Source organism: Azolla caroliniana, unplaced genomic scaffold (genome assembly GCF_043228905.1).
Source record: "Azolla caroliniana isolate FFs.n. ecotype wild unplaced genomic scaffold, voAzoCaro1.0.p SCAF_10, whole genome shotgun sequence".
NCBI classification, from domain to species: domain Eukaryota; kingdom Viridiplantae; phylum Streptophyta; class Polypodiopsida; order Salviniales; family Salviniaceae; genus Azolla; species Azolla caroliniana.
The window spans coordinates 22084867-22097218 of record NW_028230445.1 but is presented as its reverse complement, the minus strand read 5'-3'; the positions used below and the strand labels follow the sequence as shown (position 1 = coordinate 22097218).

At 49.4% G+C, this 12352-nt stretch overlaps 1 protein-coding gene across 1 annotated transcript; it reads right to left on the bottom strand.

Moving 5' to 3' along the window:
- Positions 1-9860: 9860 nt before the first annotated feature.
- LOC147859625 (putative long-chain-alcohol O-fatty-acyltransferase 1) lies at positions 9861-10721 on the bottom strand. Its single transcript, XM_087326322.1, is given in 4 exon segments — positions 9861-10018; positions 10021-10189; positions 10288-10365; positions 10412-10721. Coding segments are annotated over 4 exon segments (630 nt in total). The 5' UTR covers positions 10637-10721.
- Positions 10722-12352: the final 1631 nt, after the last annotated feature.

Sequence of the window (12352 nt, the reverse complement as noted above, 5' to 3'; positions counted from 1 at the left end):
GCAATGGTACCGGAAGTTCGACTCCTTCATGACCGACGAAGGGTACCACAAAACGCAGTCCGATCACTGCGTGTTTGTGAAGAAGTTCGAAGGAGGAGACTCTCTAATACTCCTCCTGTACGTGGACGACAAGTTGATCGTCGGACGGGACCAGGGCAAGATACGGATGCTGAAGAAAGCACTTCACCGAACCTTCTCAATGAAGGACCTGGGTCCGGCGAGGCAAATACTAGGGATGCACACCATCCGAGACCGGAAGAAGAAGCAGTTGTGGCTGTCACAGGAGAAGTACGTAACAAAGGTGCTTCACCGGTTCAACATGTCGGAAGCAAGACCGGTCGGATCAACTCTCCCGGCAAACTGCAAGTTGTCCAGCAAGCAAAGCCCCAAGACAAAGGCTGAGAAAGAGGACATGATGAAAGTGCCATATGCCTCTGCCATCGGAAGCTTGATGTACGCAATGGTGTGTACAAGACCGGACATAGGATACGCAGTCGGAGTGGTGAGCCGGTACATGAGCAATCCCGGCAAGGAGCACTGGAACGCGGTCAAGTGGATACTTCGATACCTGAAGGGCACGGCAAACGTGTGCCTCCGATTCGGCTCCGGTAAGCCCGAACTCGACGGCTTTACCGATTCGGATATGTCGGCTGATGCAGATACCAGCCGGTCCACATCAGGGTATGTGATGACGTATGTAGGGGGAGCTGTTTCGTGGCAGTCGAGGCTGCAGAAGACGGTTGCGTTGTCAACCACGGAGGCGGAGTACATGGCGGCTGTTGAAGCCGGCAAGGAAATGATATGGATGAAGGACTTCATTAGAGAGCTCGGTATCCGGCAGGAGGAGTACCGACTCTACTGCGACAGTCAGAGTGCCATCCACCTTGCGAAGAACGCGGCCTATCACTCCCGGACGAAGCACATCCAGCGAAGATATCACTGGATCCGGGAAAGGATAGAAGACCAGGAGTTCGTGCTGACGAAGATCCACACGCATGAGAACGGCTCAGATATGCTGACCAAAGTGCTCACACCCGACAAGCTGGAAGCATGCCGGAAGAGGATCGGATTGGAGAGACATCCCATGCCGAAGTGAAGGGGGAGTTTGTTGGGATTTCGGTCCCTCCGGATGGGATGTCCGGAGATGAATGACGGCAAGCCCGGTTGCGGTTACGGAGCCGGATGACGAAGACCCTGGCTACGGAGCCGGATGACGAAGACCCTGGCTACGGAGCCGGATGATGAATACCCCGGCTACGGAGCCGGATGCTGAAGACCCCGGTTACGGAGCCGGATGACGAATGTACCCGGAGAGAGATCCGGATGCGGGGACATATTTGTGAATATGTTTTGCCAAGAGCCCTTGAGGCTATATTTGTAAATAGCCCGAAAGTCATATGTGTATAAATATGACTTAGGGCAAACAGTTTAAATGTTGTTGCTCATTTTTATGCGAAGTGAGAGCAGCCGAGAGAGAGAGAGAGAGAGAGAGAGAGAGAGAGAGACGAAGAGGTCGTTGCCTCTGTGTATTACCGCCGCCTGTGGCGAAGACAGTGAGCTCAAGGTTGTTGCCTTGTAGCTTCACCAGTGTACATCCCTGTTCATAGTGATAGTTGGAGTTTGAGGACTCCCGTGGTTTTTCCCATTTAGGGTTTTCCACGTAAAATATCCAGTGTACCTTTCTCTCTATTGTCCCCGTGCACTTTGTATTTCCCGTTTTCTGAGAGTTGATCCTATTCCTCGGTTGTGGCCGAGCACTGTTTTTCAACATTCCGAGCATTCCCCGAAAACGGTCCTCTTCCGCCAGTAGTAGGAAGCCACCCCCACCGATTTTGAGCTCGCGTAGCGTTATATCGGTGAACGTGTGTCCTATGCGGGCCGGATTTCGTAAACTCGGGTCCGACGCAACCCCCTTTATTTGCAACTCGCTGCCCTCCGGCAAGGGAACCGCGAATGGCCTCACCTTCCGGTCGACAGTCTTGTACCTTGTGTCCACCCGGGCCGTCCGACCCGACTCGAGCCCTCTACTGAAGTCCGCGATGACTTCGTACATCCTTTCCGAACATACCGGAATCGTCCGGTCCTCTTGAAGGACTCTGCTGACTACCTCCTACAGCTCTCCCAAGGTATCGTCGAAAGAGACCGCCTCCACGACTCCGTTGATTTCCTCTCCGAGGTCGAGGACGCCACATGCTCGAAGTCGCTCCTCTGCCCTTCTCTTCTTCCGGCCAACGACGTCGACTATCGTACACCCTCCGTTGTTGGAGAACCAAAATTCCCTACTTATAGCACAGGTCTTCCTTGCTATCATACACTTGTGGGGTTTTCCCGGAGTGTCCGGACTATCGCGGCCCCACACCTTGATAGCCCTCTTCAAAAATCCTCCCGACTTTCGCCCCCGAGGGTCTTGCGGTTCCTCTCATGGTTTGGTCTCACTGTTAGGAACTGGACCGAGTGACGCCCATCCTGGCTCTTGACCTTTGCATAGGCCGAGCCGTTGTCCAACACCTTGGTCTCCATCCGTGCTGCCATGATGTACGGTTCTCCTAGTATAACCGGATGTGAGGACGTCTCCTGCACGAAGAAGTGCTGGTCAATCTCGACATTGCTGATCTTTACTCGTACATTCGGGTAGGCTCCATGCAGTTCTTCGGTGGCACGCGTCGCTGCCCGTATCTTCCACCCATACTTGGTGTTGATCGGCCATTTCCCCTTCCTATAGAAGTCCATGGACATCAAATTGATTTCTGAACCGTGGTCCACCAACCCCACCACCGGTTCATGAACATCTTTGATCTTCACGGGGGTCTCCGTGGTCGCTCTGGCCCAGTGCGGCCTCGAATAGTGGCTCTCCGCCAACTCGTCTTCCAGCGCCGTGTCCTCTATGTGCGTCGTCTGCACCTCCACTGGCTTCTCCGGTTCTGTCTCCGTCGACAGCCTCTTTCTCTTCACCAAGTCTACGATGGAGTTGTGGAACTCCTTCTTGGCGATCCCGAGCACTTCCCTCAGCGATAGTTCCACCTTGCTGTCGAGGATTCGTTCTTCCAAGACCTTTCGCAGGTCCGTGGATCTTTCGATTTCTGTGCCTAGCCGGTACCCGCCCCTCTTGGGATTATCCTGGGCGCCGGTTATACCGGCCTCATTCTGTCTTTGCCCGAATTGAGTTTCATATCGCTGCGAGGGCCCGGCCCCTCCGGTTTTCCCTACTCGCTTGTCCTCCACCAGGGCCTCGTAGTTTTGACAAGCGGCTTCGACGAAGCCCGTCTTTTCTTCCACCAGGTCACTCCACCCGGTTACCTCCCGGACCCGTTTTTGCGCGCGGTCCACCTTTTCTTTCCTCAGCCGTGTGTCGGCGAGGCCTTCTAGCATCGTTGGCCAGAACCCGGCTTTGTTTGTTTTCAGGGCCTCGCCACCTCCAACCCGAATACCAGCTGACGCCGAGTAGTGGACGGTCTCCGCATGACGAGCCGCCGCCTCCTCCATCAGCCTTTTCATTCCCCCTTTCCCGACGTTCAGGTTCAGGGCCCTTCGGGTCTTGCTGGCGTGCACCCAACTATTCCACAGATACACCATGTTGCTTCTCATCGCCTCGGCGAAGTCCCCGGAGTCCATCCGGATGTGCCCAACTGCGTCACACCACATGCACCTGTTTTCAGCCAGAGGTCGTCGGTCACGGGCCTGTTCGCCAGTATCCCTCCGTGCCTGGGCGATCTGGAGATCCTTTACCATCCGCGTCAGCTCCTCCAGAGCTGCTCCCCCGGACGAGCCGTTGACCATGCCGGTTGAAGCCGACCCGGTCTCGAGCCAATCTCGGGTCTCTCCCCTTCGCGTTGGTGGTGTTGGCTCGAGCTTCCTTGCTACGACAGAGCCCGCCCCTGTCGATCCATTGTCAGCCCATTCCCGCCGTTTGTCAAAACGGCCACATACCCTTTTCACTACGGCCCAGTCGGTCGTCAGCCCGTCATCAGTCTCCAATAGGAGGTCTACCTGCTCCCGATCCCGCTCGCCAACCGACTTAACAAACAATAGGACACAGCTTGTGTCCAGAACGGTCCGGTCAAGCACCGAGAGGCGCGCGAAGCGTTCCTCAAACTCCCGAAGGAGCACTGACGCGTTCCTTCCTTTGTTGGGGGTCTCCACCCACTCCATGAAGTCCCGCTTCGAAAGTCGAAGCGCATCTTCAAGCCCGTATCTTTCGAGGAGCCGACCTTCGAACTCCTCCCAGGTCCGGCTCTTGGCCCGTACCTCGAGCACCTTCGTATGGATACCCGACATCGCCACTCGAGGGAACCCGGCTAGACGCCTCTCTTCCGGAATGTCCCTCATTACCATCTCAGCCCGGTAGGACGCCAAGTAGCTCGTGGCATCCTTTCCACTAAATCGGCCGATCGTACCGACAACCGCCTCGATAACCCTATCAAGGGCGCCAATGCCTTCGCGCGCACTCACTATACGGTCTACAGCCGAAGCCATGGCTTCTGCAAGGTCCGACCCCCTCATCTTTTACTCCTCTGCCGCCTGTTCACGTCGGGTTCACAAAATATGTCGCGTTATTACGCGCGTGCGTGGAGAACAAGGCGGGACCACTGGGGTCTTGGACCGAGGAATAAGTGGGGAAAAGAGAGAGAGAGGGAGAGAGAGACACGCTCACACACGAATAGACAAAAGAAGCGCGCGGGAACGCAGCCCAATCAACACAAGAGACACAAGTTGGGCAGGAGATAGAGTATAAGAACGCGTATATAAATATATCTATGCAGATGACTCGAGCGGTTACAGCCAATCAGGTCGGCGAGACGGGTGTCGACGCCTGATCACCCACGCACACAGGGGAGCAAGATGGAGATTCTGCCGGAAGCACACGGGCGTTCCACGGAGCAGAATCAGCCTCTCGAGAACCTGCGCAAAGAAAGCTTATGGAGAACGTCAGAGGAGAAGAGCTCGGTCCCAGTCCGACAGCACTTCGTCCCCTCTAGTGCGCGATGTCTTCTCTCCCTCGTCTTGCCCGTTTTACATCACATTAATTCTCTGTCCTTTCGGACAGAGATACTCCTCGATTCTCCCTATAGAATATTGCTACCTAGGATCTACCCCTTTGTGCCTACCTATCTACTTTACGACAAGGGACGTGCCCACGTGTAAGGGCCAGTTCACACACATTATACACGGTTTGCGCCTGGGGACGGTTTTCGTCACGACAACGCGCCGATTTGGACAAATCCGGATTTGGCATGGCCGGCAAGGATGGCTGGCAAAGCTTGCACTACGCGATGGGATCGGGAGGATCCAAGAACGATAACGGGCTAACCTTGGTGATGAAGCACGAGGCGAACTCGATGAAGAAGACCACTTCCAAATTGGAGGAAGTGCGGTATGTTGATTCCGGTGCGTTGAACCACATGACGAACCACAAAGAGTGGTTCTCCTTTTTGGAGAAGCCGGATCAACCAGGAGTAGTCGAAATCGGAGACGACACTCCTCACCCAATTGTGCACGCCGGAGAAGTCCCTTTGAGCCACGTCGAACAGAAGGGGAAGCTGATGAACGTATTACACGTTCCGACGATCACGAAGAACCTGGTGTTGGTCGGACAGATCGTCGACCAAGGGATGTAGGTGCGGTTTACGCACCTCAGGTGCTTCATCAAGGAAGAGGGCCAGATTATTGCGCAAGGGCGTAGAGACGAGAGGATGTTTATCCTCGACACCAATGACGTCGGCACCGCTCTGTTTGCAAAAGGACAGAAGGTCGAATCGGACATTGACCTGTGGCACAAGCGGATAGGCCACACCAATTACCAGAGGCTTCAAGACCTGCAAATGAAACAAGTTGTTTTCGGTTTGTAGAAGTTTAGCGGCCGGAAGGCCCAAGTATGTGAAGCCTGCCAACTCGGGAAGCAACACCGGCTTCCATTCCCCACCGAATGTAACCGGAGCCGTAACAAGCTCGACCTTATCCATTCGGATGTGTGGGGACCGGCACAGAATGTTAGTCTTGGTGGGAGTCGATATTTCGTCTCCTTCATCGACAACTATACGCGGCACACATGGATCTACCTCATTGAGCGGAAGAGTGAAGTCTTCGAGTGTTTCCAGAGTCTCCAAAGCATGGTGGAACGGGAATCGGAGAGGAAGATCAAATGCTTGCGGTCGGATGGCGGAAAAGAGTACTTTTCCGGCCAAATCAACAATTATCTGCAGCAAAAGGGAATTCGATGAGAGTTCAACTGCAGATACACACCGCAACAGAAAGGTGTTGCCGAAAGGAAGAACCGGTCGCTTATTGATGCGGCAAGATCAATGCTGGAGGAGAAGAGCATGCCCAAATTCTACTGGGCGGAGGCAGTCCAAACAGTTGTCTACATCCAGAACCGGATCGGTGAGAAGGTGTCAGCTCACGAGCTATATTTCGTATGCAAGCCGAATTTGAGACACCTGAAGATCTTCAGTAGCATTGCATATGTGCATGTACCGGAAGAGAAGCGGAGGAAGCTGTATGAAAAATCGGAAAAATGCATCCTAATCGGCTATGCTCAAGAGTAGAAGGGTTATAAATGTTATCACCCCTGGACAAAGTAGGTCCGAGTTAGTCGAGATGTCGAGTTCGATGAATCGGCATCGTGGTACTCCTTACCGGCTCCGACTTTCGAATCATTCCCGGTGCCGGTGGATGAGGCTAGTGAGCCTGAACCGGCCCAAGTAGAGGATGATGAAGTGTGGAATCAGGATGAGAGTCTGGAATCGTTCCGGTTGAGCGAACCAAATGAGAGACTGAGTCAATCGGACCAGTCCGATGAGGAACCGGCGAGTAGTGGAGACTTTGCCGTGCACTCCCCGCGCAAGGAACCGAGGCGACGGTTCACGCGCGAAGAGAAGGGGAAGAAGAAGATGCCGGAATTTGAAACCGGCAACGATGAGTCAGATCGGTGTGCATCCGACTCCGGCAAGGAGAAAGGCGGATCTTTGGCAACGAAGACCGAACCGGCCAAGAAGGGCCTCAAACCGGGTAACAGTGAGTTACGTCGGTCCACCCGCCAGAAGGATCCCGTCCAGTGGTACGGGTACAATGAATACATGGCGCATCACTATGCATACATGACTAAGGTGGCAGAAGTGCGTGAGTTGGAGAGCTAGGCAGAAGCGGCCAAGGACGCAAATTGGCGTGCCGCTATGGAAGAAGAAATGCGGGCACTTGATGTCAACTAGACATGGGACCTAGTTGACCCTCCTCGTCATTGTAAACCGATCGGATGCAAGTGGATATACAAGGTAAAGTACAACGCCGACGGTTCTGTTAATCGGTATAAAGCCTGGTTAGTGGCGAAGCGATATGCGCAGACCCATGGAATCGACTATGACGAGACCTTCGCTCCGATAGCGAAGATGACGACGGTTCGTGTGGTGCTGGCGGTTGCTGCAGCAAGGGGGTGGCATCTTCACCAGATGGATGTGAAGAATGCGTTTCTTCAGGGTGATCTTGAAGAAGAAGTCTTTATGACTCAGCCCCCCGTCTTTGAATCGGAGATGAACAAGTCGGCGGTATGCTGGCTGAAGAAGTTGTTGTACGGCCTGAAGCAAGCTCCTCGAGCTTGTAATGCGAAGAGCACGCACTGGTTGCGTAAGATGGGGTTTGTGGCCTCAAAATCGGACTCTTCGTTGTTCATCCGACAAGGCTCAACTGGTCGGTATTATCCTGCTATATGTTGATGATCTAGTCATCACCGGACCGGGTGTTCCAGAAATCACCCGCGTCAAGTCCCTGTTGTCGGATGTATTTGAGATGAAGGACCTTGGGGACCTTCATTATTTTCTAGGGATCGAGGTGATCTGAACCCCTGACGGCATATTACTCTCACAACGACATTACATCTTGAATATGCTGTACAAGTTGGCATGACAGAATGTCGACCTATCTCCACACCCTTGGACCGGAACCAGAAGTTTCGTCCCAACTCTGGACCGGCCTGCAATGAGAAACGGTTCCGACAAATTGTCGGAAACCTTATTTCCTTGACTATCACGTGACCCGACCTCAGCTATCCGGTCGGAATGATAAGTCAATTCATGTAGAAGCCGACCGTGGAGCAGCTTCAGTGTGCGCAATGGAAACTGCGATATGTAAGCGACACAAAGGACCGGGGCTTGTTATACCGGCATGGTATACCCGAAGAGCTGGTCGGTTACACAGATGCCGACTGGGCCGGAGATGCATTAGATCGCCGATCAACCTCTGGTTTTATGTTTTCCCTTGGGAGCGCAGTTGTTGCATGTAGCAGCAAAAAGTAGCCAACAGTGGCTCTATCAAGCACTAAGGCTGAATACCGGGGCGCGACCTTTGCAACCTGCGAAGCCATTTGGCTTCGGCGACTGCTGTGAGACTTGTGGATTGAGGTACCAACCCTGATCCAGATTTATTGTGATAACATCAGCAACATGCAGCTCGCCAAGAACCCTGTGTTCCATGCTCGCACGAAACACATACAAGTGCACTATCACTTTGTGCGTGAGCGGGTCCTGAGCGGTGAGGTTGAACTACGGTATGTTCACACGGATCGGCAAGTTGCCGATATCTTCACCAAGCCGCTTGGATTGGACAAGTTGCAGCACTTTACCGACATGCTTGGCGTTCAACATCTTGACGTGCCACACTTGAGGGGGAGAACGGACAGAGACACCGGAATGGGCAAAGGCAAAGAGACTGCCGATTGCGCTGGTGAGGGAAGAAAAGAAGGCGGCAGAGTCAAGAAGGACAGAGCCGACCGAAGGAAGAAGGCCAAGACCCGGACATGGTCTAATGTGGTAATGGGCTTGGAACCAGAAGACGAATCAGGAGCAACCGATTCGGACAAGAGTTGGAATGAATTGGAGACAGTCGATTCGGTTCAAAAGACAAATTCGGAAGAACCGGATCAATTCAAGGCCAAGCAGACACGGATGCAGCGGAAGTCGATGCCTTCGCGGAGGAACCGACGGATCGGCAAGCGCTAGAGTCATAGCAGCAAAGGAGCTGAGAGGGGCCTATTGAGCAGACATGCCGACCAAGAAGGTCGAGGCGTGCAGAACCAGAAGGGTCGTGACAAACGGGACTGGACCGGACAAGGAGCGCGAGCAAGGTGAACCGACGCCAGGAGAAGTCGGTTGGAAGAACCGACTGCCACAGAGACTGACACTAAGATCCAACCTCAAGTTGAGCTTGAGGGGGAGTGTTGAGTGGCAAGCTCAACTGGAGCCGGATCGGTTGAATAAGCCTGAGCCGACAAGCGAGACGGATCGGTAAGCTGTGAGCAACCGAGCCGGCAAGCAACAAAGCCGGTGAGCTGGGGAGCCGGTTTGCCGGATCCAATCAGTAACCGGAAGCCTGGTACTAGTGTAGACTACTAGGCAATTATAGTCTCGTAGTAAGTGTCAGATGCTCGTGTGAGCATTGAAGTACGCGGTACTTCTGTTAGTCCCATGAGGACTTGTATAAATAATGCTACTGAGCATAGTTGTAAGTACAGAGTGTTTTTATATATTTTTGAATATAGCTTTGAGGTTCTGCTCTCTCTGTCTCTCCCGTATAATCTGTGTATTCCTTGCTTTCTCTATTTTCTAACGCTTCCGCAAGTAATCGTTTACAAGGTTTTTGACAAATTCGAGTGTCAATTTTCAAATGTCAGAACTCCATTGTTGAGACCAAAGTTTCATGTGAAACCTAAAATCGAACTTTAAAAAAATGTAGGCAAATGAGCATCACATCAATGTGTCATTACTCCAGATGGATCTGCATGGTCTCAGCCCACATATGACAGGAAAATGATGAAGTTTACATCGAAATCACAAAAGCTCACTTAGGGAGCTCTTCGCATGAATGCTTGGGCTTCATAGAATGCTTACAAGGAATGCATGGGCTTCATAGAACTCCGAATTGATTATTAGCTCGATTCCACTTCGATGTACGGGAGGAAAAAAGAGCCAAATAAATGTCATGTAGAAGAACCTTAACATAAAACCAATAGAGAGAAATCGGGGAAATTTGAAAGATGTCGGAGGGCGAGTTCAAGAACGGTAGCAACTCCATGGAGGATGAAGAAAGCGGTAGCTTTCCATGTGGCATGTGATTGTGTCATACAACAAAATATGGCTTCATGCATCAAGCCTGAGACAACAAAAGTAGCGAACGTTGCAATGGCTCTGGTAGCTAAAGGGGGTCGGTTTCATATTTGCCAGTGATTAGGTACTAAATCAATGGCAGTATTAGGGATTTTATTGGAGGAGGTTCTTTTCACACTTGCTTTTCTATATTTACACTTTCATTCTTAAATTCGCGAAATGCACCACTTTCTGCTTCCATCCTCTCCTCCTCTTTTGCAAGTACAACCTCTTTCTTAGACAATAGGCTACATAGGAACAACAATATGGGATCATAGTACCAAGGATCGAAGCAATGTGATAACAAAAACATTCCATCTTTTGCACCGGAAGTCAAACAAAGAAGAAGCCATGAAGGGCGAGTTATGGAGGGGATAAGTATCCATTTTGACTATGTAGTGAGCTATCAAACTGAACCCACTCACAAACGTTTGCCAACCCACGAAGACCTCCAGAAACAAGAGTGCATAGAGGAACCATATTGAGATCTTGTCTCGAAAATACATACAACAATTAAGCACGGAAACAAGGATGAACAAATTGAGAAGGAATAAGGGAAATGACAGAGGTTTGTATGAGCTCCTAGTAGTAATAGTAACAGGGTTTGTTTATATGATTTGTCAACAAATCGATTGACTCATTTCTTTTACACAACACACGCACACATTATATTATATGATATATCTAAATTAAAATCTATGTATATGTCACGTGTGTAAGGCTGAAGTATCCATGTATACATACGATATACCTCAAATTGTCACATGGGGAAATGGGAATTGTATATGTATATGTGGCCAAATTAGTATTTCCCATTTCTCCATGTGGAGATTAAAGTCATGATTCATGGTCTTAAAAAGTAATCTTTTCTCACCCTAGACAACACAGGATATTTGTAACAACGATCGACCCACCTTAGGTCAAGAGCGGAGAAGGAAAAACAGCCTATCTGTAGCATATGAACATTTTCTGAAGTGCAATTGTGACAAAACCAAAGCAATATCTACTATTGCTTGAGAAATAAAAATGATCAAATGCTAGATAGAGAAAGAGTGTCTTTACATCCCAAAACCATAAACTGGGAAGTCGCGAAATATCAAGAAACAACCTTCCAATGTTTTCCCTAACAAATTTGGCGTAGCCCTTTTCTATCTGCGGTTTTGCATGGGGTGTATAACATATTATTCAGTTTCGCCCATTCAAAACTACATTCATGGAGAGATCATGTGAATTTGACTCACACATCAGTAGGAGCGATTCATTTCGTTTCATTGAGGGGTTATATTACAAGTGCAAATATCTCTTCTTAATACAATCCCATCTAAAAGAAAATGCAAGAAGTAGGAATTTAACACATAATACTGTGAAAGACGAATAAAGAACTTTATTCTAGAATACCCAAAAACAATCTATTTGACTTTCATCTCTTTAAAGCTTGGCTCCTCAATTGCCACTTGAATACACCAAAATCACTACCATGACATCTGTCAAGTATAGAGAATTTTGACAAATAGAATGCAACGAATCAAATTTAATCCATATTTGGAAGTTCCTTGGCGTAAAGTTCTTTCTCAAGGTTAATTTTCAGCATGGGAACCACCATTTCGTCAAAACTACAGAAAAGAATAACTAGAAAGTGGAGATGGCTAGATAATGCAAGGGGGTCCCCTCTTTCCTTATCCAGACATAATAAGCACATTGACTTCCAAGTAGCAATGGGCCCGATTCGGTTTCTTGGCCTTTAAACCAAACCAAACAATTTATTAATAATAAAAACCGAACCAAACTGTTTTAATTTTTATGAAGCCATTTAAACCGAACCGTTTAAAGAATAGGAGAGAAACCAAACCATTTAAAACCAAACTGTTCACGAAAAATTTAAAACCAAACCAAACCGATTGATCATAAATCAAAACCAACCCAAACCAAACCATTTTTTATTGATATTAATCATTATACTTATTATAAATTTGTGTGAGAAAATCATCATGAATTTATTCATCATACTCATCATAAAAATTGTCATTATACTTATCATAAATTTGGTCATCATACTTATCATAAATTTGGTCATCATACTTATCATATATTTGGTCATCATACTTATCATAAATTTGATCATTATACTTATTATAAATTTGATCATCATACTTATCATAATTGATTATCATAAATGAAAAGGTGACTCTACATATAATACATATAAAATTTAATAAATTAAA